We start from the raw sequence: 24,940 nt of genomic DNA on the forward strand, positions 1-24,940 counted from the left end.
GGAACAGTTTAAGCTTTCTTGGGCTAATCTCGTACCGTATGAGACCACCTGCTTTACTACCAGCTCCGTCTGCGGTGCCGATAGCTTCACGCTGTGCTGAGCAGGTGATAGAGATTTGCAGCTTCTTAGAAGCAAGAACTAAAGATGAATACGGTATTAGGAAGGGAGAGAAGCATTAGTGGGCTGGCAGAGAGTAAATGAAGCTGTTGGTGCAGAGAACAGTAGCCGCACAAGAGCAGAGTCAGTTATCCTAGCAGGTGATTTCCCTTGACAGCAGATTTGGGGAAGTTGGTAAATGTAATTCCCTTTTTCCTATGTGTTGTTGAGGGGTTGAGCTGTCCTGATATGCAAAGAAATCTGGCTCGCAGCACTCGGGACTTCATCCCATCTGCAGAATGGTGACAGCCATCTCTAGGCTTCTCAAAGCAGCCCCAGCAGTGTCTGGCAGCAGCTCTGATCCTACAGCCCCTGGTCCCGCCCTCTGCGTAAAACCCGGCAGCGCCGTCCGTCTCACGGCGCTCGTTGCCAAAGCGCTGCAGCGCTCGAAGTGGGAGAGTCAGCCTGGAACCGGAGCTCTACCGCTGCACAACCCAGGGCTGATTGCTCAGTGTGGGGATGACAACGGTAGCACTTGCAGTACTAGAAAAATAAAAACAAACAGAAAACCCCAACCACATGTGATGGTGGGGAGACAGCACGCGGAGCAGATTAACCAAGCCAAGCCTGCTTGTTTACTTGAAAGTTCATCTCCACGATGGGGACAGCACCACAATAACGCGCTGCTGCTCCGCGACAGCAGCGACCGCAAGTTTTACCACCAGCTGCTGGCAGAAACTCCAGGCTCGCGCAAGCATTTGAGCGCCTCACAAACAGAGTACAAAGCAAACTCAATTTGTGTGTCTCCTTGCACAGGGAGCAACTGCAAACCAGAGACAGCGCTTGGGAGTAGCCCCTTCAGCAACTACAAACTGTTTACTATGATCTCCCAGCCTTTCTGACAGCAAACACAATGACAAGGGCAGTTCTGCTCCAGTGTGACAAGTTGTTGAGGAGGCAGCTTGCGGGGACTCTGCCCCTGCTGCCTTCCCCTCCCGTTTCCATCCCCGTCATCCCTGATTTTCTAGTATCTTTAGTCTCGGTGGCTGTGGCCAGATCTCATCACACTAAACCACCACAGAACAGCAAGTGAATTCAGTGCCTGCAGACACAGCACGTTAAAAGGCTTGTTGAGATCTTTCCAACTTCAAGATCGATACGGTCCGTAAGAGCCTAAAGCACCAACTGAAAGATTGAAATCTTTTATTTGCGCATTCTGTTTTCACACACCTCACTCGAGGGACAGGAATGGATGATAAGGTGTTCATTCACCTCAACTCCCCCTGGGCGGCTGTTAGCAATGGGAATAGCCCAAGCGCTTTCCTATCGTCCTTGCGGCTGTACCGCAGGATAAGGCATTTGAGCGGAGCAGAAGGCCACGGGGGCCGCTCCAGGGAAGCTTCGCTCTCAGAGCCGCCCGCTGCGGGGGCTGGAAACCCACGTGAGTGATGGAGAGGGGCAAGGAGCCAGTATGAAAATAAAAATCTCCGAATTATAAATAGTACAAAAGGAAGCGAAGGGCTGTGCAGCCCATCTGCTGCAGGTGCGGTGCAGCCCGCTGTCGTACGCACGTCTCCATGAACTGCTGAGTAGCCGGAGTCTGCTTGGAGGGCAGTTCCTTCCCCAAAACGGCTGCCCCCCCAGGGTGTGCAATTCCATGTGAGCTGAAGCGTCAGGTATTGAACCACGACAACCAGTCCCCCGAGCACAGCGAGTGCTGAGGGAATAAAACACAACCGCGTCCTCCCAGGCAGAGGACTGGGGATGATGACACCCAGGCTGAGTCTTTCAGGAAGGAATCATGCCTTTATTCCGCTTTCTGTCAGCCAGGGCTCGGCGGTTGTGGTTGGCTCTTGTGCTTTTGTTTGCCTCCTTCTTCCTTCGCTCCTGCAGCGTCTCCCGGTTCTGTCCGTGTCCCTTTGCATTCCCAACGACGGCAGAGCTGTCGTGCTTGTGCCTGGGGTACACAGAAAAAGGACATTACGATGAGCACACTGCACGCTTGGGGGACAAAATATACAGATCCTGACAAAAGACGTGAGTTCAGCTGTCAGGCCTTGAACCTCAGCTCATCCCAGCTCTGTGGGGCTTCGGCAATGGCTGAGTACCAGCATCAGCCACACAACAACTCTGTCCTACACATTGTCAGCTAAAACCAGCTGTTAAACTGTCCTGAAACCCTGTGGGAGCTGCTTGAGCTCTAGAAAGCCGTGCTCTCCCAGAACCCAACGTGGACAGGATGAGAGTTGGGGTGTTCAGCTGGAGAAGAGAAGCTCTGGGGAGACCTTATTGTGGCCTTTCCATACTTAAAAGGGGCCGATAAGAAAGATGGGGACAGACTTTCGAGCAGGGCCTGTTGTGACAGGACAAGGGGTGATGGTTTTAAACTAAAGCAGGGAGATTTAGGCTAGACATGAGGAAGGAATTGTTGTCCCTGAGGGTGGTGAGAGCCTGGCCCAGGTTGGGCAGAGAGGTGGTGGATGAACCATCCCTGGAGACATCCCAGGCCAGGCTGGAGGGGGCTCTGAGCAACCTGAGCTGGTGAAGATGTCCCTGCTCATGGCAGGGGTGGCACTGGGGGAGCTGGGAAGGGCCTTTCAGCGCAAACCATTCTATGTTTTTATATGCCCAATCATTTGATGAGCGAGTACGATGAGCAGTCAAGTAAAAGTTAGGTGAGGAAGTTCCCACCACCATGGTGCTGACCCTGACACACAGGAACGTTAAGGAGCAGGTGCATCCTCAGCAATTCAGGGTCAGCAGCAGAACACTCGCTAACCACAGCAGAACACGGCTTCCCCCGCAGAGGGAGGTGCTCACTCACCCCTTCCTCGCGAGCTGCGCCAGCCGCCGGGCTTCAGCTCTCTCCCGCAGCACGGCCGGGTCCTGCACAAAATGGTCCTACCGAGGGCAGAAAGGCAAGAGGTCAGTCAACTCAACAGCATCGCACAAAGGGCTCGAGCAGAAGGTGGTTCTGTCAGACCACGGAACAGAGTCAATCCATTGTTGATTATCTGCTGGCTGAGCCAGCGGGATTGGTGTCAGACTCTAAACACCAAACCCAGCAAAAAACCTGACTGAGAATTCTTCCCACATCCCACCTCTACCAGCAAGAACATCACTATTTCCAGAATATCCACGGCAACAGAGCATTGGTGACCCTCAAAGTGTTCTGCTGGTATCGTCTGCCTAAGGGATAAAGGAGATTAAAGCTCTCCATGGAATAAGCGTCACTGCTCCAGCACGGTTATCCTAGGAAGCAGTGGACAGCTGTACTCAGGGACATTTCACAACCTGCAGAAGCAGCCGCTTGGAAAAGCAGCTCAAGCTCCACCCAACTGTTAAAAGACTCACTCTCTGAAAGAGGAAACCTGCTCCACGTCACCTCTGCCAAACACCAGCACGTGAAGCAGAGAAGATGGATGGTAAATCTTAATGCAACTCCAATCACAAACTAAACGTCACCTTTGCTCTTTCCTTTTCAGCTTCTTCTTCCTCCTCCTCTTCATCCCCTTCCTCTTCCTCCTGCCCTTCCTCCTGTCCTTTTGGTCTCAAGACTTGAGGGATTGTGAACGGCCTGAAAATTAAGGCACAAAGTCAGCAAACAGTACAGCCAGAAACGTTTCACTGAACAGCAGAGCCTTTTTGCTTTGTGTCTTATCTTCCAAAATGAGGAGCTAGAAATTTCCTGGACTTGCTGCTTCTCCTGAAGAAAGAAAAAAAGAAAAGGAAAAGAAAAAAAAAAAGAGAGACCCGGTAGCTAATGACACATTTACTATGGGCAATTAAACACAGATGTTCTTCACTGGGGAATGTTCACTATGATGTTGTTACTGAAAATAATAATAGTTAAGAAAAAGAAGCAGGTCAGGAAAAACCTGAAACTTCAGAAAGGAAACAACTGCTTCCTGGGGAGAAGGGGACCGGGCAGAGCCCCATGGCACCAGTGAGGAGTAAACCTGCTGGGCCCAGCTCACCAGGGAGGGAACAGCATCGGTACAGGGAACCCTCAGCCTTTCAACCCAAACTCCCACAGAAATGTGAATGCCCAGCAAGTGCTGTGCTCTAAAACCACTGCAACTGGTCCATGGTTCCACTGCTGTGCCCCAGTTTCATACAGGGAGAAATCCATCAAGCTTTATGAATCACCCCTGAACACGCAGAGCGGCCAAGGGCCTGGGGGGCAGAGGTGGAATTCAGCACATGCCAATAGCTCTTCTTTAATATATATATGTGTGTGTGTGTTTAAACTGTATTGGAATTCAGATGCACCATTCCACTGTCAAAGAAATAAGTGTAAGACTAGAAAAGCCTTGGTTACTTCAAACCTTTAGATCTGGTTTTAAGCATTAACATCCACTAATTGTTCCCACTGCCTCTCTAGGAGCACGAGCACCTGAAATAGGGAAAAGGGCCAAGTGCTGCGCTGGTACAGGCAAAGCACAAATAGGACTTCAATTGAAGCCTCACCATGCTTTAGAAAGGAAAAAAAGCAAATGGGACAAAGGAACCTCAAAGGTGCATTTGGGTTTGAAGTTAGAGATGGTGGCATCTTCACAATACATCAGAATTTAACAGGCCCCTGTCAGAAATGTTAAAACAGCTTTTAAAACATTTCTAGCTCTTATTTCTAAAATAAATATTCGACAATCCCCATCCCAAACGAACTTTTTCCTTCCCAAAACCCAACTGCCTCAGCTGTCAGTCGCTGTGGACAGTGCTGTGCCCCCCATCCTGGACCCAATTCCAGGTGTATGCGCCCCAAGATGTCAGAGGGAACTGGCAGGGAGGAGAAATCCCCTTGTACAGTTCCCAGTTTTGAAGGTTTCCTTTGCTAACCAACCATTTCATGTTGCCCAGCTACACCTGTTATTTAAGACAGCTCATTCTCCTCCGCTGTGGGACAGTTTTCTATCAGCACAAGCACTGCTAAGCGCAACTTTCTACACAACAGCAAAGCCTCCTCTGAGGTTTGTTGGTCAGTTTAGGCAAAGGCCGAGCCCTGCAGACAGTGGAAGTGGAAGGCAGGGTGCACATCAAGGCAACACTCCCTACCAACGAGAGAGAGAGACACCCAAATCTCCCTCCTTTCACATCAGAGAAAACAGAAGATAAATGAGTGGTTTGAAGCACGCGCATTCTCTCTGAGAAACAGCTCAAACCCAGCGCTGAGCAGGTTTGTGTGAGCCAGGTGGCGATTCCCATCACAGCACCTACCTCCTGCTGATCAGTTCATCATCCGAGTCAGCATCGTTTGCCCCCACTTGGTTTCCATCGTAGGTGTCATCGTACTCATCCTCGTAGTCCTCCCTGTAGAGCTGAGCTGCTCCCGGCTGCACAGGAACCTCCTCCACGACCACGCTGTACTGGTTGTAACGCTCCCTCTGCTCAGCAACCAGGCGCTTGTCGTTCAGCAAACTCCTCGTTGTGTCCTTCTCCCTCCTGCGCTCCCCAGCATTGGAAGGAGAAGCAACACAGAACCTTAGAATCATTTTGGTTGGAAAAGCCCCTCAAGACCATCGAGTCCAACCATAACCCACCCCTAGCACTGCCCCATGTCCTGAGAACCTCATGTCCGTCTGTCCAGCCCTCCAGGGATGGTGACTCCAGCACTGCCCTGGGCAGCCTGTTCCAATGCCCCACAGCCCTTTGGGGAAGAAATTGTTCCCCACATCCAACCTCAGCCTCCCCTGGTGCAACTTGAGGCCGTTTCAAGGGCCATATGTAAAGATCTCTGTAAGTTACTTTTCCCCCTGTCAGTAAGTGGAAGCTGAAGTAACAGAAGCCTCACCTCAAACTCCACAAGCCCTACTCACACCTACCTGTTTTACTCCAATTTATAACAGGGCTGTTTGGCTACTAAAAAAAGCAGCCACTCCTGGCTTGCAAAAGTCATTATTAAAAAAGAAGCCCAGCAAGATTCCACAGCAGCTAAGAACACGAATTGGAGACCGCTGCTGTCACTTGAGCCAGAACAGGAGCTTTTACAGGAAGCCAAAGCAATTATACTCAAGCTGAAATTTGGTCAAAATCCAGAAGACACCAGAAGTGCCATGAATCCCGAATGGCGAGTTGGTAGGAAGAAGACTCGGATCTCCGGAGGGCTGTGCAGGGCACAGTGCTCTCTAACACCCCACAGCACGATCATCTCATCGTAATCACTTTTGCAATCACTGAAAATCACGGACCTGATTGTCAGTAACCGCTGCACGGACACACGTGTTCCTGGAGCCAAGAACCACAAATGGGAGATGGAAAATACAAATGGAGGCAGAGAAAGCAAAAATTACCAGTGCAGCAAGCAAGGATCAGAGTGAGCACAACTAACATTGAAAAGAACAAAACAGAGTAGACCGGTGATGCTGATTCAGCCTCAAAGCACTGTGTGTAGATTTTTAATTTAGGACCAAAGTAAATTACAGCAATTTTAAAGAAGGGAAGATAAAATTTTGACAGAGGTATTAAAAAGGTGGCCAGAGATGCTGTAAACTCTTTAAGTCTCATTTTTAGACTGGCCAAGTACACTCTTCCAGCAAAGCAACAAGGGATTCCACTGTTAAATATTCACAGGACAACGTGCAGCCCTCAGAGTCGAGGAGGAACACGCACCGGCGCTCTGCCCAGCATCTGGATGCTACCAGAGAAAGAAGCTGCCCAGGGCAGGCAGCCGGTGACTTGAGAACGGACAGACCTGGGTGATGTACCCGCCAGGAGTGGGGAAATGATGTAAACAGCCTGATGTTCACAAAGCATCTGAAAGCTCCGTAACCCTGCGGCAGATGCGGTTCCTCCCCGGGTGACTCGCTGTGACTCCACACACCGCTCGGCTGGGATAACATCCTCTGGTGGTATTTAGCGTGAGACTGAGCAAAGTATTCGGTAATTGTTTCCTGTCGAGCTGGTCTGATGACCGCAGAGGAGCTGCAGCGAAGTGTCTCAGCCACCAATTCCAGGAAAACAGTGGGATAACCCCTCTAGTCCTGCAGTGTTCAGGACACGCTCCGACTTCAAGAGCCAGATTCAGCTTGCAATTGTGGCTGGACAGGCACAAACAAGTGGGATTGCTTTTCAGCATCAGCAAAGAATCATGTATATGTGTTATATACATCCACTTCCTCATGGTCATTCCCCTCCTCATCCTGGTGTGGCTTTTTCTCTTTCCCATTAACCGGCCCTGCCCCAAACTGCTTGTGCTTTTCCACAGTGCAGTGGGACCCATCCTGCTCTGTGTCCTGGTTTTGTTAAAAAAAAGTTTCTCTTTTACTGAATTTGCCTGTCAGCTAAAGCCTTCACGTTAGCTGCATTTTCCTGGAGAACCCAACACATGTTTTGGTTAAACATAGCAATGGAATGCAAACTTCTTGATAAGCATGGACGGACATCTCGCGAGAGGGGCAACGAGAAAAGTGATGACCGAGAGACTGACCAATGGTGTATAACATTCCATTCACGTGAATACTTCATATAAAAGTGGGAGATCACGAGGATCTCGTCCCTTTTTCCTTCCCTTCTGCTTATGGCCAACATTAGGAGAGGACTTTGCTGGTCGTCCCTGCGAACTGAGGCCTAGTGAGAGACTGAATCCAGCTCCGGTTGGCTACAGAGTCTAATCCAGGACTTTGGGTGCTGGCTCTGCAGTTGCTGAGACTTACAAGATTGGTTTTGTATATTTTGTATTATTTTCTCTATTCTTATTAGTAGCATTAGTAAAACATCTTTAACTTTTCCAGCTCTCTTCTCTCTGTCCTCCTTTCCCTCCCGATCGCCTGTCCTGAGTGGGAAGCGGGGAGAGGGAGGGGCAAAAGGGGGAAGTGGGGGGGAGAGGAGGTTGACAATACATCTGCCAGGGTTTGATTGTCACCCCGCAATCTTAACCCTCGACACTCTGGCAGCGTCATTGCCACATCACAACAGCACTAAACGCAAGTAGAATTCGGTGAGCAAGAGATTTTAAGAAGGAGAAAAAGAAATTATATAATTGAAATCCAAAGCAGATCTCAAACCAGGCTGGGAGAGCCCTGTCACCCCAGTGCTTGGGTAAAGCATCAGGTTTCTCACTTGTGGGACAAGGAACTTGCACTTTTAGTGCTGAAAGGACACACTTCATGTTTCTGGTGTTCTGAATGTTAAATTATAGAGAGCAAGGCACTATAAGTTATCCTTTGATTTAGTTGGATATGGCAACTTTGGGCATAGGGTGTAGAGCAACGAAGAGGCTGAAGGGAATGGAGCATCTCCCGTGTGAGGAAAGGCTGAGGGAGCTGGGGCTCTGGAGCTGGAGAAGAGGAGACTGAGGGGGGACTCATTCCTGGGGATCAATATGGAAAGGGGCAGTGTCAGGAGGATGGAGCCAGGCTCTTCTGGGTGACAACCAGGGACAGGACAAGGGGCAGTGGGTGCAAACTGGAACACAGAAGGTTCCATTTAAATTTGAGAAGAGACTTGTTCCTGGTGAGGGTGGCAGAGCCTGGCCCAGGCTGCCCAGGGAGGCTGTGGAGTCTCCTTCTGTGCAGACATTCAAACCCGCCTGGACACCTTCCTGTGGAACCTCAGCTGGGTGTTCCTGCTCCATGGGGGGATTGCACTGGGTGAGCTTTCCAGGTCCCTTCCAATCCCTGACATCCTGGGATTCTGTGATTCTGTGTATGTTGCTGATCCCAGCTAGTAAAGTCCAGGTTTTGAAAACTACTCCAAACGTAACTAATGTGTCTGGAGTCCTGCAGAGTGCTCTCTGCGTAACAACAACTGCTTTTAAACCAAGACACAGCCTGAGGGAGGCCAAGAGACACCAGAACAGCAGCACTGAGGGGAGGATAATCCCAAGAGGTCCCGGAATGGTAGAGCAGATGAGACAATTGCGTTCTCAGGGAGCGGTGTCACCACCACAGAGCAGACCCGGACCTCCTGCCCACAGCCGGGGGGCAATGCCATGGGATTAGGGTCCCAACACCCAGCTCAGGGATGACTTAACTTCCGAAGCTCTGGAAGTGATCCCAAAATCATTTCGGTTGGAAAAGATGCTCAAGATCATTGAGTCCAGTCACTAACCCACGCCCCTGAGAACCTCATCTACACCAATCTATCTGCAGAGGGAGCTCCTGGCAGGGTTATGCCGAGTGCTGGACGTGCTGTGCTGGACTCGGGCAGTGCTCTCTGGCCTTGTCCAGCCTCCACAGCAGCTACTCACATGCGCAAAACTTTGGGAAGTGGAAGATAACTGAGCTCACCTGTGCAGAAGGCTCCTGCTGCACTCCGAGCAAGGCAATGTGCCAAGGAGAGAGATAATGATGTGAATTCTTAGCTATGGAGGCTCCAAAAGTCATTGTCTTGGCCAGAGAGAAGAGAAATTATTTTCTTGCCTAGCTGAGCCAATATAAGCACTATAGCAGCGCTGCTGAAATGGTCCAACAGGATTGTGGACAAAGGTGGTTTTCTCCTGAGAGTTTGATGCAGCTTTGCAACCAAAGCCTTGACTGGGAGTTCCCAGGGTGATGCGGCTCAATCTCCAGCCAGACTTTTACTTACATTTTGTGTAAATACACACTAACATAAAGATCAGACTTGGCTGGTTAGAGAAAGTGCTTAAAAAGAATCTGAAGCAAGTCAACCATGTTGTAGATAGAGCTGTCAGCAACAGGAGCCAGCAGGACAAAGCCCCAACCTCCGTTCGCACAGCATGGCACAGCACAACGCGCCAAACTAAGGGGAAAGCAAGGGAAATGTTCTTCTGCAGGGAGCTTACGGCAGCAGGAACAACAAAAGTTGTCTAAGCCACCGAGTGTTATCAGATTTTGAAGCAGATAGACATTGAAGCTTCGCTTGGATCTAAACCAAATCGTTATTTATCCCCAGTTCTGAGTCACTATGCCAGGCTCACAGAGGTGGCTGCTTGTCAAGGTTTGCTGTTCGGTACAAATTTAACATTAAGACCAAGAAGCAAGAGCCTGACATCACAAACGAGCTTGACAGGGATCTCTAGCAGCGTACTGAGGAAAGCCAATTAGGAAAAACACTCCTTGAAACCAACCCCCTAATAATATTTCATTTTTCTTTCCCATAGAAACAGGTGGGAAACATCTTTGATAAGCCTCACTGCCCCCTGCCAAGAAATTCCTGCAGGAGGTTTGCTCGAGAAACAAATTTGCAGGTTCGCAGACGTTTATTCTGCTTGACAGACAGGGTTAATTGAGGGTGCACGACACTCACCGCTTGCCTTTTTGGATCCGAGAAACATCCACTGAATCCCTACTGAAAACATCAAACTCATCATTCTGGAAAACATTACAGCGAGAAGTGACGAGAGGAGTAGGGTCTGGCTTCAGCTGCCTGTTAAAACAAATAAGAGAGACTCAAACCAAAGGTGAACTGAGGAAGAGCACGTCCTCTCCTTCCTAAACCCTTGGTTTCTTCTTTCTCAAAGTCACCCCCAGCATGCAGAGATCCTCATCACAGTGCTGCCCAACGGGGTCACAAATTTCTGTCTCTATAGTACGTGCATGACTGCTGCATGGCATTGGTGTAAGATAAAAAGCAAGTTTGGAAGCTTATTGTTGGGAAACTAAAGCAACTTACAGAAAGCAAGAAGAAAACGCTTCTGTTCATTTAAGAATCAGTAAAACTGTGCAGGAGTGTGGAATATTTAACAGCCTGGCTGCTCTCAAAGCAGTGACTCAGTAAAGCCAAGCACTAAGTATGATGCATTACACGCCGGAAAAAATTCCAGTAATTTGCCGCTGATGGTTTCAGGACATTTATCTCCCTATGGTTCCTTCTTAATTCTTTTTCAGACTTGTAGGTTTATGTTTGTTCAACTTACAAGTCAAAAGACCATTATTTCTGCATTTGTTTTGTTGGTGCTGTTAGCTCAGCTGGGAACCTGAAAGCGCTGCTGTGCTCCCTTCTAAAATCAGCAGTGATCAGAATTCTACATTCGCTATTGAACTGAGCGTTTTGTTTCAAGATGTAAGAGGCAGGAAAAAACCCAGCCACATCTTCTGTAACTGCTGGTTCTGCAGAAAAACCCAACCTTCCCAAGGCCCACCCCGCACCGTTTGTGCCAAATTCAGCAGATCTGGCTGGGAGAGCGTGAAGATTGTTGCAAAACTAAGATTTTTTTACATTCTTTTTTCTGATAAAGATGCTTTCCTTTTTTAATGCAACAATGAGACGGTCTGCCCATTCCTCTATGAAATGTGAGCGAGCAGCACATTCACATCCTGACGCGCAGTCGGAAACTGCTGTTGCAGCACAAACACGCTGGCAGCTGCAGGCAAACTAAACCAACTCAATTCCACTGCCAGCGAGCAACCCACAGCCGCTGTAACCTGGAGAAATGAGCGAAAGCCGGGCAAGTTTGTCAGGGAGGAGATAAAAATGGACCTGAACTGCTAGTTCCAATCCCACTCTGCTTTAACTTCAGTTGCAAGAGAGTAACCTTCCAAATACAGGTTGAATTTCAGCTGGATTAGCCCCTCTGAAGACGCCCTTTCCTGCAGGACAGCCGGGATTTTAACACCTCTGACCCTGTTCTCCACAGCAAAGTAACTTTTGAAGGCAACGCTTTCTACCGCTCAGCTACGTCACTGTCCCCATGGTGGAATTTTAATGGTTCTTATTGGAGTTTTTAATGTACAAGTATTTTTGTTCCCCCGATCAGCACCTGCTCTGCTGAAATGCTGAACGTTCCAGTCCTCTGCAGGGACACAACGAGGACAGAAATCTAGTGGCAGATGGCAATGAGAAGCTCTCACTGCAGCCACCTACCCCAAGAAAACGCACCTGCTTAGAGCTCTACAAGCGTCTAACCTGCAATATGAATGACGTTAAATGACAACCCACAACTGAAAAAACAAAAGGCATCAAAGCCATGCCAGCAGTTGTCCCACACCTTTGCATTGTTCGGTCCAGCTTATCCAAGCAGGGCAGCAGTTTATCTTCTAGAATGTTGTTGATGACTTGCTCGGCATTGTAGCTGTACTGTTCCAGGCAGGCCAGGATGAAGCCCTCACCGAGGTCCGGCAGCAGATCCTTCACTTGGGAGATGAGGGAGTCCAGCTCCACCCCGGACACCTTGGCGAGGGGCGCGGCAGCCGCCCCGGCGCACTGCACACACCGCACGGAACGGCGAGCGTACATGCGAGAAAACGGAAAGCAGAAGTCTGGATTATCAGAATTTAAACACATGAAGTCAAAGACTAAAGTGAAAAGACAAGAAATCAGCTCAGTTGTTTCTACTACACAAGGGCTGAGAGAGACGTGGGCATGCAACTGCTTTTGTCTGTCCCCGAGTCCCTTCCTCCAATAACATATGGATTTAAAAATAAGCACGTGAAGTACAGGGCTCAAGCACGGGATTCGAATAAACCACAGCAAGAGGAAACCCAGGCCAGTGGGAGTTAGACACAGTTTGCTCAACGATAAAGCCGGGATTCAGGTGTGGCTTTGTTTCTCATTTCACAAGGCACGTGGAGCTGCACTGAAATCTAGCAAAGGCGAGAAATGACACTCAATCTCATGTAATCCCCAAAACCAAGCAAACCAACGCTCTCTTCACAGACAAATGAAGCAAGGACAGAAAGAGCAGAACTCAGTGCTACCCCCCCGGCTCTACTCACCTCATCCTCTGACGCGTATGCAGCCCCGAGCTCTTCCCCGTCCTCGGCCGCGCTCTCCACTATCGCTGATGCTCCATTAGATGCTGCTGGTGGTGCCGGATCTTTAGCAACTTGTGCTTTTTTCCTGTCTACCCCTTCCCACGCACTTTCCACTGCGTGGAGGATGTAGGCTGTCCTGGTCTCATCTCTAAGACAACAGCATTAAGGCCATTTCTAGACACAATATTCAGACCTCACCTTAGAATAATTTCATTTGGAACAGAGATTATCCCTCAGGATCATCAAGTCTAACCATAACCCAACTCTGGCATTAACCCATGTCCCTGAGAACCTCATCTAAACGCATTTTCAACCTCTCCAGGGATGGTGACTCCAGCACTGCCCTGGGCAGCCTGTTCCAATGCCCGACAGCTCTTTGGGGAAGAAATCGTTCCCCAGATCCAACCTCAACCTCCCCTGGTGCAACTTGAGGCCTTGAAGTAACTACGCAATTTTCAGTGACTTCCAAGCCTGTGCCTACATTAACATTAACATTCTCTCCTATCTTTTTTTAAGAGGAGACTTCCCATCACCCACTGCCAGTCCCGCAGCTTCACCAGAGGCAGCGACCCTGGCAATGCCACTGGTGTGAAGGAACTGAAGAGCAGCCAGGGCTGCAAAACACCGCAGTGACAGCAAAGGATACAGCGTGAAGGAGGCTTGTTGGAGCAGACTGACATCATCCTCGACAGGAAACAGCTCATCATAGTCACGGAGAAATCTGAAAACGCAGAAGTTTAATCAGTCGAACTCAAGAATAAATTACGGGCAGAGCTGTCACACAGCACCATCCCTGCTGTGCCACTGCGACTCCCTCACCGCTGAGGTGGAAACACATACAAACCTCTCGCCTGATGCTGAATTCCAGCACGGGTTGCCGTGCCTGATTTTGTTCCCATCGTACTGCAGCACCACTTCCCCCCAAGCCAGAGCCAGCTGCAATGCTCCCCATGATGTCCAGACCCGTAACCCAGTGCCGCATTACAGAGAAAATATGGTTTATGACTCAAACATGACCAGAATGACAGCACCGTCAGGAGGACAAGATGGAATTTGCAGTTCTGCCACTGATTCACTTCACATCTTCAGCATCAGCACTTAATATCTGCCTGGTCTGGTCACCCCACTTGAAAAGCACAGATCAGTAATAACAGCCTAACTTGTCAAGGCTAATTGCTAAATTGCTATCCTCCACTTTGAAAGCCCGGATTAAAGAGAGTGAAGAATAACATTCTCCAGCGTCATGCAACATCCTCCTCATCTTTGCAATAAAGGCTGTACTGCAGCCTGAAATCCTCTCACAGCAGTTCTCCCAACTAGTTAGAATGATTTCTAACTCCCAAACGCATCGTAATGCCTCATAATAATGTCTTGGGCAATTCTGTTGTAAAGAATGGAAGAGGAGAGCAAGCTGACCCTCCCCTCGGGCCTTCCCACCAGCCTCACCTCTTCTCCTGAAGCACCGAAGTGAAGATCTGTAGAAACTCCTCAATAAAAGGCTGAATGTTCTCACAGCTGCAGGAGACAATGGCACAACAGAGTGAAAACCTCAGTGCTGAGCACAATCTCCATATCCTGCCTCGCAAGCCAAACCAGTCTCACACACACATCAAGGGGAAATCCCGTTTGAAAACAGATTTCAGGCCACTTTTAGGTTTTCACAGGAGCAAAGGGTCAAATCGAAACAAGTTTCTTTTATGACTTCAGCAAACATTTCACCCAGCTGGATTAAAGCCGTATCACGGTTAAAATTACAAGACTCAAAACAGACTTTACAAATCATAGTGAGATGCCTCAGACCTGCAATAAGCAGAAAGGGCGTGCAGCCTTTTGTAATTGCACTCTTATTATACGGCTCGGGATTATAGCAGCGAACCTCCCAGAAAGTACGTGCTCACCTCTGTAAGAACGTGTGCCAAAGAAACTCCTCGTGCAATCTTTCGCTTTTAAGGCCTAAACCTCCCGTTGGTGCGGATGCATCCGGCCTCCTGACGAGGCAGAACGCAGAACGCTCTCTGGGGCAGGTCAGTGCTAAGAGAAAGGTATTTGTCTAGGAGCCAGACACATCGTTTGCACAGCAGCCTCAGCTCCTGTCAAACTGGCAATGAGGGTCTGGAGCTGCCCTTTACTACCTCTGAAGTATATATATAATCCTTAATACTGTGGAGTCTGAACATGTTCCATGCTTTAGTTTGTTTCTACTTTCAATATTGCAGTGGGTGCTGAAAGGCAACACTCAGAAAGCAAAGGTAGGGCAAGGCTGCTATTGCTCCTTCAAGGGCTGATTTACAGCACGGATTGGGTGAGAGCCCAGGTCACAAGGAAGCGAATCCAGGGCTCTCATAAGGAATTCCACCAACAGACCCTCCTCATCTCCTCCGACAATTCTGATATCAAACCAGGGAAAAGAGTCAAGCGGAACAGGAGCCGCAGAGACCAGCGATTGACACAACCACTGAGTACAGGCGGAGAACAGCCCAAGGCAGACGTGCTTTCCAGTCCAGATGCAGGTTCTTAGCTCTATACCCAACATGCAGCACAATTTTGGGTTATTTCACTTCTCTTCATCTCTCCATTTTAAAATAAAGATAGTTATACTTGCCTCCACTTTGAGATTACTCAGAGAGCTATCAGTTAACAATTTTCACAGTAGGAGTCGAGGCAGAGCAAGGTAAAGGCATCAGTATCCAGATTTCAACACCTGTTTTCAGTGACCTATAATACTGCATCGCTTTTGCTGTGGTGTCTCAGTCAAGGTGCCTACACGCAGCATTAGAATTCACTACTTAGTCACAAACTGAGGTCAGAAAGCTTGTTGGACCACAGATTATCCCAACACACAGCTCACTGCACCGATTTGGGATCACACAGCTTCGCTGGGACACTCCCGCTGTGCAGGACCGCAGAGTTCTGAGCTCAGCCAGAGTCTTTGGCTCCAACCCCAACACAAATAGCAGCATCCGTTCATTTTCTGCAGTAAATCTGAACACGAGGAAGGAATCTCCCCCATCATGGCAATAACTGGCTAGAACCACGGCGCCCGAGTGCCAATACCTGCTTTCTAAGATGGGCTGCAGGCAGACTTGGTTTATTAGGATGTGAAAAGCTTCTATCATCTTCTTTCTGGAATGGGAAATTCTCCTCCACAAATCAGCAAAAACACTTGAGAGAGAGAGTAAAAGAACACACGGTTGGTGTCAGCACAAGAAATCTGCATCTTTAACACACCTTCGCTCCAGAGTTAACCCTCTAGAGGTGGCATTTTCATTAGCAGAGTATTTGATTCGCTGTAAAAACCAGAAATTAGAGCCATTCTAGAGTCAACAAGGATGATCTCTAAACAAAGTTGGTCTCAATCCCCAGTTGTCCCAACAGCTCGATACATGATATCTCAACTGTACCAGCACAGTCTGTGCCTTAAAATGAGACCGATCTATAGTTATCATTCATGTTTCCACACTTTGCTACAATCTGAATGCATCTCCCATCAAGTCTCTTCTTAGACAGCAGTGAAAGAAGTTGTTAGTCACCCCACCGCCCAAGAAAATTTGGAATTAAAAAAGCTCTTTCTTCAGAGCTCCCTGAAGCAGCATAAAAAAAGAAGAGAGAAAGACTCTGCAGGGATGGGTAAAGCAGCACAAAGTGAATTTTTAACTAAGCCCTGCGAGACTTTTATTGAAAAGAAAACGCAAGCCTTTGCAGAGATTCTCACCTGTTATCCTCATAATGCCTCTTCTTTATTGCAGATTCCAGCTCGGGAATTGCCAATTCATAAAATGAAGCTAATCTGCAGAAAGGGGTGAAAAGAGACTAAGTGTCAGCTGAGGTTTCAAAAATCATTTGCTAAAAGACAAATCAAATGGTTAATTTCATTAAATTCTCACTAGCGTTATTCTTTAGCATTACCCCATTTGGTATTTGGTCCCTGAAACGCAAGCAAATACACAAAGAGCAGCATTCTAAGGAAACCACCCGGGTGTCTTTGAAGACACAGGCATTTGAAAAACATCACAACAGCACGGAGAAGAACAATCTGCCCAACTGAGAAACATCCCAAACAAATTTGCACTCTGCAAAGAGCCGAAGTGCTCAAGTCCATCTCCAAACACCCGCTCCCACCCTGATTATCCTTACTGCCCTGTATCTGCTGTACGCTAAGAACTGGGTATGAAACAAGATATGACTTCCAAAAAATCTTACTGGTCTTGCTATTCATCTCTGCTCTAGGTGGGCATTTAGATGACGGTGTCCAACATGCAGAAAGCCTGCGAGGATGTTTCAATAGGATGGGGCAGGGAGGAAACAAAGGAAGTTTGTTTGCTCCAGCTTCACATTTTAGATGCCAGGCAGCCCACAATGTCCCTTTTCTTGAGGGACCAAGCACCAGGAGATGCAGAAAAACACCCTCAGAGTAACAGCCTGTACTGCTCCAGCACTGGCTGGATGTTACCAATAATGGTTTACAGCACTTGGCACAACAGCCAAGCAGAGGCTCCATTAGGAACATTACGTCCAAGTCTCCTATTAAGAGCCAAATATGTTAAATGAGTATCCTTGAGGCAAACGTAGCAGGAGCTGGCCAATACTTTCAGTCCAAAAGAGAAATCACCGAGTGCCAGCAGACTGAATCAGGCTCGCAGAGGTTCCAAAAAGATGATCCGTAAATCAGTTTTCCCTCCCCACACTCCGAGGACCTGGTCATTATTGAGAAGTAATGAAAACGTTGCTGTTGTCCCACCACACAGAGATCAAGACTATTTCAGCACATCTCTGACATCAGCAGTGGAATTAATAGCAAAGGCTTTCCTCCTCTGAGTAACTGAGCACACAAGCAGCGCTGCCTGCCAAGCCAAACAGCCACCAGCGGTCCCCAGTCTGCTCCTCTTCAATAACCACCTCCGGGACAACATCCACAGAGGACAGAGTTACTGTGAGTAACCCCAGAGCAGCGTTACTCAATCCATAAACCACTGGCAGCTCTACGACTTCAGGGCTCTGCAACGCGATTGGAAACAAAAGCAAAATACAAATGTGTGTTCGTTCGCACCACCAAGCAAAGCAAACAGGGGAAATAAGGACAATAAAGGAGCGTTTTGCTTGGTCTTAACCAAAGGCTGTTACAAGACTCTACAAGATGCTCTGAGGGTTCAGAACACCTGGAGGAAGGTGGGTAAGCGCCACTCAAGGACTCGCAGCCTCTGTGGGAACACGCTCTGCTGTCTGGTCCTTGAGACCATCCTGACTCATCATTGCCACTGTGACCCAGAGCTGGACAGGAATTTGCTGTCAGGCAGCGGTGACAGCACTGCCTCATCACACAGCTTTTGCCTTAATAATATTCTCTAGCATAAAACTGAGGCGTAATGTCAAACAAAAACATTTATTTTCAGACTTTGACTGACTATCACTTAGAAAGACTTTCTGCTTCTCCTGTTTCAGGTCCTAAGCTCTTCCTGTCCACAACTCTTTCCTGCTCACCCCTCTCCACCCTGTCCAGAGCACATCGAGTACTGTTCAGCTGGGTTTTGAAACTGTCATGGTTTTCTGGCTCTAGGATCACTCAGGGATATCAGACAAACTCTAGACATCCGCACATTAATTTCTTCCCTGGGAGTCTCTCTATTGCTCTCAGTGTGAACCTCGCAGTCTCCAGTCGCATTAAATCTGTCACCTCTTTTACCGATGAAGGCGCTGGGACAGAACACAGCAGCACATTCAGTATTTCCACTGTGCCAAGACAAGCTTTGTGTGCAGTTCAAAACGTACCTGTAGCAAAACTCATGTTTTTGGAAGGTCTGGCAAGCCGGTGGAAAGACATCAAGAAACGCCCAGAGCGTTGTGCAAGTGTCACAAAGGTACAGCACGATATCCTTCAGCTCCTGAGAGACAAAGAGCAATTACTGAGAGGAAAGCCAGACAAGTTTTTCTGGGAACATGGTATAACTCACTAACAAGGACAACATTTTCAGATCAAGCCTTTTTCATGACTGCACAAGTCTGCTATCAATCATAAACACTTTGAACATTACTGGGTTTAGAGGCAATGTCTCTACTAAAACCTCGACCCTTTAAACATCTATAATACAATCCCAACTGCTCACTCTCACTAAAGATTCTGTGAAATTACGAGAATCCTCGTCAGATCCCATTCTGGACAGTGGCTTTGCCCTCTATATATCCTCTGCATACAGTATCCTTCCCCATCTCTCTGGAAGCACTGCAGTAATGCAGGAATTAAAGAGATGAGTTCAGTGGTCCATTTCAGTGCAAGATGCGTCTGTAGAGCAGCGCTAACACCTCCCACGTACAGACTGCATGACTAAGATTTCTCAGAAGACCACGCTCTGTGAGCTGGGGCCTGGCTTTGTACAGCACCCAGCACTCAAAAAACCTCTGAATTGACTAGAATTAAAGTGCACTGCTGTTAAAAAACATTTCTGAAGGAAAGATCACCTCTGATCACTGTCAGGGTTACACGGAGACTTCTGCCAGACACTCCGTTATATTATTTATAAACTGGTTAAGCAAGAAAGATGCCAGGTTTAAAAAGAACCCACACTACAATGGATATGCTTGAAATGCACACAAGCACAGCAACCAGCTCACGGTGGCAAGGCTTTATCATCAAGTCACACAACAAACAGTGAAACAATGACACGGAGCCACGTGCTGCGTGAGCCACCAGGATCTGGGAACAGAATGACCCTCTGTGGCCCCACTGCTCTTCAGTCTGCAGGACGACAAAGAGTGAAGGGCACAGAGCAACAGTTCTACCTGGAGGGGCATGTTCCCTGGGGTCACATTTACTCTTTCTTCCAATTTCTGGGGCTCAGCAGAGGCTCCTTCACACTGCAAGCCACACTTACGCAAAATATTGTTGAACACCTAGATCAAGAGAACAGAACAGCGTTAAAACAGATGGGAAAACAGTTGGACATGCTTTATATGTAATACGTGACTATTTCCACACAGCACAGAGCTGTAGGAGATGAAAGGTGTGACAGACTCTTGCAGCAAGGGCCACGCTGCACCCCCAAAACGCCACGCGACTTTTGTGCGGTTTATTGTGGCTGCATGTGGTGGTGGTGCTGAGACAGGAACTGCGGCCAATCCCAAACCCTCAGCTGGGTGAGAATATCGGGCAGCAAGTCCAACACAGGGAGGCCACCAGGATCCCCATTTGCAAGGGAGTGGTGGGGCTGCTGGGACATTGACACCAACTCCTGCCTATGAGCTCGGCCCAATGCCTTCCGAGAGATTTTGCAGCTCTTGTTTAAATAAAGAATTTTGGGGACAAGCTGATAGAATTAAGTTCAAGATTGCTAAAAGCCTTTGGTGCAGGACTAGCTTCAAACCCACTGCTCTACACATGCACCTTGAGTGGTTTGTCAAACCCTTCTCCCAGTGACACATGAATGGTGGCTGAAGGTACATGGACAAGAGAAAACGGCCTCAAGTTGTGCCAGGGGAGGTTGAGGTTGGATCCAGGGAACAATTTCTTCCCCAAAGGGCTGTGGGGCATTGGAACAGGCTGCCCAGGGCACTGCTGGAGTCACCATCCCTGGAGGGTTGGACAGACGGACATGAGGTTCTCAGGGACATGGGGCAGTGCCAGGGGTGGGTTATGGTTGAACTCAATGATTTTGAGGGGTTTTTCCAACCAAAATGATTTTGTGATTCCAAGTTGCAATACTCGAGGTTAGTATTACTATTCTACAGTGTGCGTGAGCTCCTAAACCCACACAGGTATCAGCTCCTTTCAGACACAGCATAAGCACATATGCAGCTTTATGATCGTCTTTGAGCTGTGAGACCCACACAGGTGAGATACACCCGTATCACCCTGCGACGGTTCCCAAAACAGCGTTCTTCAGAGAAACTGCTGACACGGTGCATCCCAAAAAGCAAACTGAATCTCTGCTGTTCTCCCCAGTAATTCATTTGATCTTGCATCCTATAACATTTTTAAAGAGATATCACCTCTGAGATATACCTCTAACAGTTTCTTAGCACGCAGACAAAAAGAAGAATGTAGGCTTTCAAAAAGTCAAGTGACATTATACGTTTCTTAGGGTAAACAGTATCTTGGGCATTTTATTTTTGTGCATAGATGAGCTTTCTGAGGACATAAACATGACATTTTCAGGGTACAAAGATGTCAAGGTACCTTGATTTCTCCCTCAGGTTAAATGCAAATCCTGACAACCAAGTCTGGGGAATATACAAGCTGCTTAGAAAAATGAAAGCTTAGACATGGAGAGGCGCCAAATATCTTTTGTATGGCAACAATGCATCCTTTCCAACAGATTTTCATTTACTCCTGAGAACCTGCCGTGTTAATGCTAACCTATGCTACTATGTCAAGTCTTCTCTACCTCTCATGGTCTCTAGAGTGTGGTGCTTTAAATTTCAATGCTGCTTCTACTTTGGGGTGAGGTGGGATACAAAGAATACTTTTGGAGCCAGCTAATGAAAGTTCCTTGAGATTAACTGCAGAGGATGCAAAAAATTACATAACGTAACAGGAAATAGTCATCAAGTAATAGTTTTAGATAAAGGTTCAAAACCTACCTGGCAATATTAACATAAACTAGAGAAAGTAAGTAATTACAAATCCATTTTGCCTGCCTATGGCCATACTTGCTCCCTTTCCGTGCTCTAAAGGATGCCACATCTCGGGATGACATGACGAGGAGAACGCAGTACCTGCAGGACAGTGGGCAGAGTTTCATCCAGGTCACCAAAGTAACTTGGTTGCTGAGTGAAGATGTTTTCTGAGAAGAGAGGGGGAAGGAGATCACTTCCATTAAGTCAGACATTCATGCCAACAAATAGATTTGCACCACAAGATGTACCTGTGTCACTACTGACACCACCAGATGCGGGTAATCACCATTTTGGACATGGGCACAAGTTCAGGACTCAACTCACTGCCCATCAATCCCTCAGTGCAACTGGGGAACGGGGAGCGAGCTCACGCTCATCAGAGCGGAGCAAACGAGATGTCAGATGGCTCGTGCGCAGAGGCTGAATCAATGAATAATGCAAATACTATCGCTAAACATTCCTCGTTCCTTTCTCTGACAACTGGAGTTGACTTTTAATTACTGATATCAGTTCAGCATGCACTGGAGAATGTTCTGCAAAATATTTCTTAAAGGTAATGAGGCTTTAGTAATACCTGCTATTATATTACTAGGACTTCATTATCCTCACAAAATACTCCACCGAGTAATGGCGTACCATAAATCCCCGCCAAGTAAGCACAGAAGCTGCCTGTTTCCCTGTGAATTACTGTTCAGCTGATGAAAATTAACAGAGTTCTCCAGCAAGGACAGAGCACCAGTAAGAGTTATGAGACCGCTTTCAGAAAAATTTATACCCTGAGAAGAATCTAAAGTTTATCAAGTTATGAATTACACACCAGAGCTGCTGACGCCACTACAGTCATAACATAATGCAAGTAATCAGGTGGGGAAATCATTGGTTACTTGCGTGCAGCGTTACTGCGTTGCACACCAGAGCACACATATAATTCAAATGAGGTTTCATACACTTCAGCCTTCTTCAGCATCTTTGCAGACCCAGAGAAGTTAAAGCTTCCCATTTAAAAGAGAACTATCTATCTTGTCCTGCCACCTTCCCACCTCTGAGGCTTGACAGGTGAATTTATGGTGTAAGTTACTGGGTTCAAAAATGCAACGGTTTAAGGTCTAAGCTCTTCTGGTCTGGAAATCTGGCTGTGGCATGTGTTGTCTAATGCTTCTCATGTTAGCCAGCTTGGAAATGAGACAAAATAACTACCAAAGAAAGGAAAAACTTTCATTACATGGACTGCAGACAACGTGGGTTAAAATTTCAGAAGAAGAGCTCACTTAACCCAGGGCTAGGGACTGTTCCACCAGTGCTCAGGGGGATGTTAAAGACCACAGGTGAAGAGAGCCCAGGATAAAGACAGAAGCTAAACCAACATGCCCCCTCTTCATTATGCAGGTTCTAGTGTCCACAGCATTACTAAACATGGTACATAATTACTAAATATGCACTTTCAACTAAGACTGTACAGATACAAAGAAATCTGGGGATAAGCACAGCTTGAGCAATGTTCTGAAGTGCTTCGTGCTTTGAAGGCACAATATAAATCAGTGTCCGCACTGAAATTTCAAGTTCTCCCACTTCATCGGCCAGTGATTACTTCACTTTCCACATCTCACTTGGTTCCCAACTCTGGGAACAAAAGCACTCGTATGAGCAGCTGGACTGAGCCCCACGTGCTCCCCCTCCTCCCTCGCTGCCCAGGGACCGACGTGTTTGCCCCTTCCCATCAACCCAGGATTTTACAGCCCTTGGGGTCCCCCCACAGCAGCTGAACACACATTTCACTGGCATGGGAAACAACTGCTGAGGCAGAACTGAACCTTGATGCCACGAGTCCAGCTCAGGACAGCTGAGCAGCTGGACATAAATGAAGTCCACAAGAAAAAAATAAATCAGTTATCTGATCTGTAGAAATTACAGATTCTGGTTGGTATTGAACAGTTTGTTTTCAGAGTGGTATGAAACCCCATTCATCACTCGCCATGATATGAGTAAGCAAAAGCCTAAATGCAACAAGCTGTTCCTTGGCTTGAACTTACCGATCATCTTCTGGAGCAGGAGACCGTTGCCTTTTCCAAAGAGCACACAGAGATCCAGAATCTTAGGGATGTCGAACAGGAAGTTATTGTAGATAATTTCTCCAAAGACTGCGGGTGTGATAAAATGATCCTACAAAGAAAAAAAACTAAAGTAATTTAAAGGATAATCCATATTTTACCCTGCAAGAACTGCAGTGTTATAACAAAACCTTGTGAAAACATCTCTCAGAGGTGTGTTATGGATTTTGTTTCATAGAAGACAGCAATTCCGCTTACACAGGCTTTTGCAGAGCCCTCCATCCCCACGCTCCCAGCTCCTTCTCACTGCCACTACATCCACCCCGCTGGCCTCGCACCACAAAGTGAACCAATTGACCTAAAAGTTAAAAAGAACAACCCCTACCTGCAGTTAGTTCAGTTCCCAGGCCTGGCTCATGCCACAACAAAAGAGACAGCTGAGCTGACACAAGAACAGCTCAGCTCAGGAGCAGAACGAGCAGCTCGGCATAGGAACGGCTTAACTGGCACTGACACTGAAAAAATACATGTGAGATCGCAGCCTGAGGTTATCGGTACCCTGGTGAGGTGGAACCAAGGCACCAAAGACAGCTGCAGCAGTGACAAGTAGGAAGAAACTACAGGGACTGCAGCTCTATCCCCTGACTGCTAAAACACTGGCAAAAACTCACAGCATTAAAGGTATTTCTTCTAAAATTCTAAATGACAAAAATTCCATTGTCTTTGACACTGAGAAGCTGGCAAGCTAAAACACGATTCTGGATTTTCAGAAGACAAATTTGCCCACGATAGCAAATGTTTTCAATCCCAGCGAGAGACTGTACGCATGTTCCCCTGCGACAGCAGAGGGACAGGGCTCTACGCGGCCTGGGTCCAACTTCCAGAACTCCTGCTGACTGCCTGCGTGACAACAGCCTATTCATTCTCTTCAAATTACTCAACTATCAAATGGTTTCAAATGCTCGTCCGCCTCATCGGAACGGTGAGATTTAATCAGATCCTGGAATGAAAGGCACCATAGAGGTGTCAGGTACTTGTGCGGAAGCGGTGCCAGCTGCAGGCTCCAGCATTCCCTCTACCTGCTCCTGCCTCCAACATCTTTCCTCAAAATGTCCTGAACGTCACCACCGTGATAATCAAGAGAACTAGTACATCACTAAATAACACATCATGAATAACACACAGTGAGGGTATCGAGGGAGTGATTGCTAAAACACAAGGTGTCTCATCCTACCCAAAGGCCTTGTGAAAACCCCACAAGCTGCTCACAGGAGCTGCACTCACACAATTAGGGCTGAGCGTGTCTTTCAATTACGATGTCAAGAAAACGGTAATTTAGAGCAATTTCATTGTGTACCCAATACCCAGGGAAAGTTCAAGGAGAGACAAGTATTAGCACAGATGTGCTGGGTTTGGCTGGGGCAGAGTCAGTTTTCTCCACAGCAGCCGGTACGGGGCTGCGGGTTGGATTTGTGCTGCAGAGCTGATAATTCAGGGATGTTTTTGTTATTGCTGAGCAGCACTTACACAGTTGTG

The 24,940-nt window shown here is 47.7% G+C and overlaps 1 protein-coding gene across 4 annotated transcripts in view; it reads right to left on the reverse strand.

Annotated features, from left to right (window-relative positions):
• Positions 1 to 1,282: 1,282 nt before the first annotated feature.
• The window catches only part of ASCC2 (activating signal cointegrator 1 complex subunit 2), a 29,143-nt gene continuing 5,485 nt past the window's right edge, over positions 1,283 to 24,940 (reverse strand). For 2 of the 4 annotated variants that reach the window (XM_065851756.2, XM_071816041.1), the window contains exons 5-19: positions 23,387 to 23,516; positions 21,456 to 21,523; positions 19,524 to 19,634; positions 18,516 to 18,628; positions 16,462 to 16,536; positions 15,804 to 15,911; positions 14,196 to 14,264; positions 13,396 to 13,470; positions 12,711 to 12,897; positions 11,984 to 12,198; positions 10,303 to 10,422; positions 5,314 to 5,538; positions 3,562 to 3,673; positions 2,921 to 2,997; positions 1,283 to 2,053 (exon numbers count right to left, since the gene is read on the reverse strand). In XM_065851756.2, the coding sequence (XP_065707828.1) occupies positions 1,885 to 2,053; positions 2,921 to 2,997; positions 3,562 to 3,673; positions 5,314 to 5,538; positions 10,303 to 10,422; positions 11,984 to 12,198; positions 12,711 to 12,897; positions 13,396 to 13,470; positions 14,196 to 14,264; positions 15,804 to 15,911; positions 16,462 to 16,536; positions 18,516 to 18,628; positions 19,524 to 19,634; positions 21,456 to 21,523; positions 23,387 to 23,516 (1,854 nt within the window). In that variant the 3' untranslated portion in view covers positions 1,283 to 1,884. Of the gene's footprint in view, positions 2,054 to 2,920; positions 2,998 to 3,561; positions 3,674 to 5,313; positions 5,539 to 6,800; positions 7,134 to 10,302; positions 10,423 to 11,983; positions 12,199 to 12,710; positions 12,898 to 13,395; positions 13,471 to 14,195; positions 14,265 to 15,803; positions 15,912 to 16,461; positions 16,537 to 18,515; positions 18,629 to 19,523; positions 19,635 to 21,320; positions 21,385 to 21,455; positions 21,524 to 23,386; positions 23,517 to 24,940 lie in introns of those variants that run through there. The other 2 variants (XM_071816044.1, XM_071816042.1) reach the window with 2 other exon arrangements.

The sequence above is a fragment of the Patagioenas fasciata genome, chromosome 17, assembly GCF_037038585.1.
Source record: "Patagioenas fasciata isolate bPatFas1 chromosome 17, bPatFas1.hap1, whole genome shotgun sequence".
NCBI classification, from domain to species: domain Eukaryota; kingdom Metazoa; phylum Chordata; class Aves; order Columbiformes; family Columbidae; genus Patagioenas; species Patagioenas fasciata.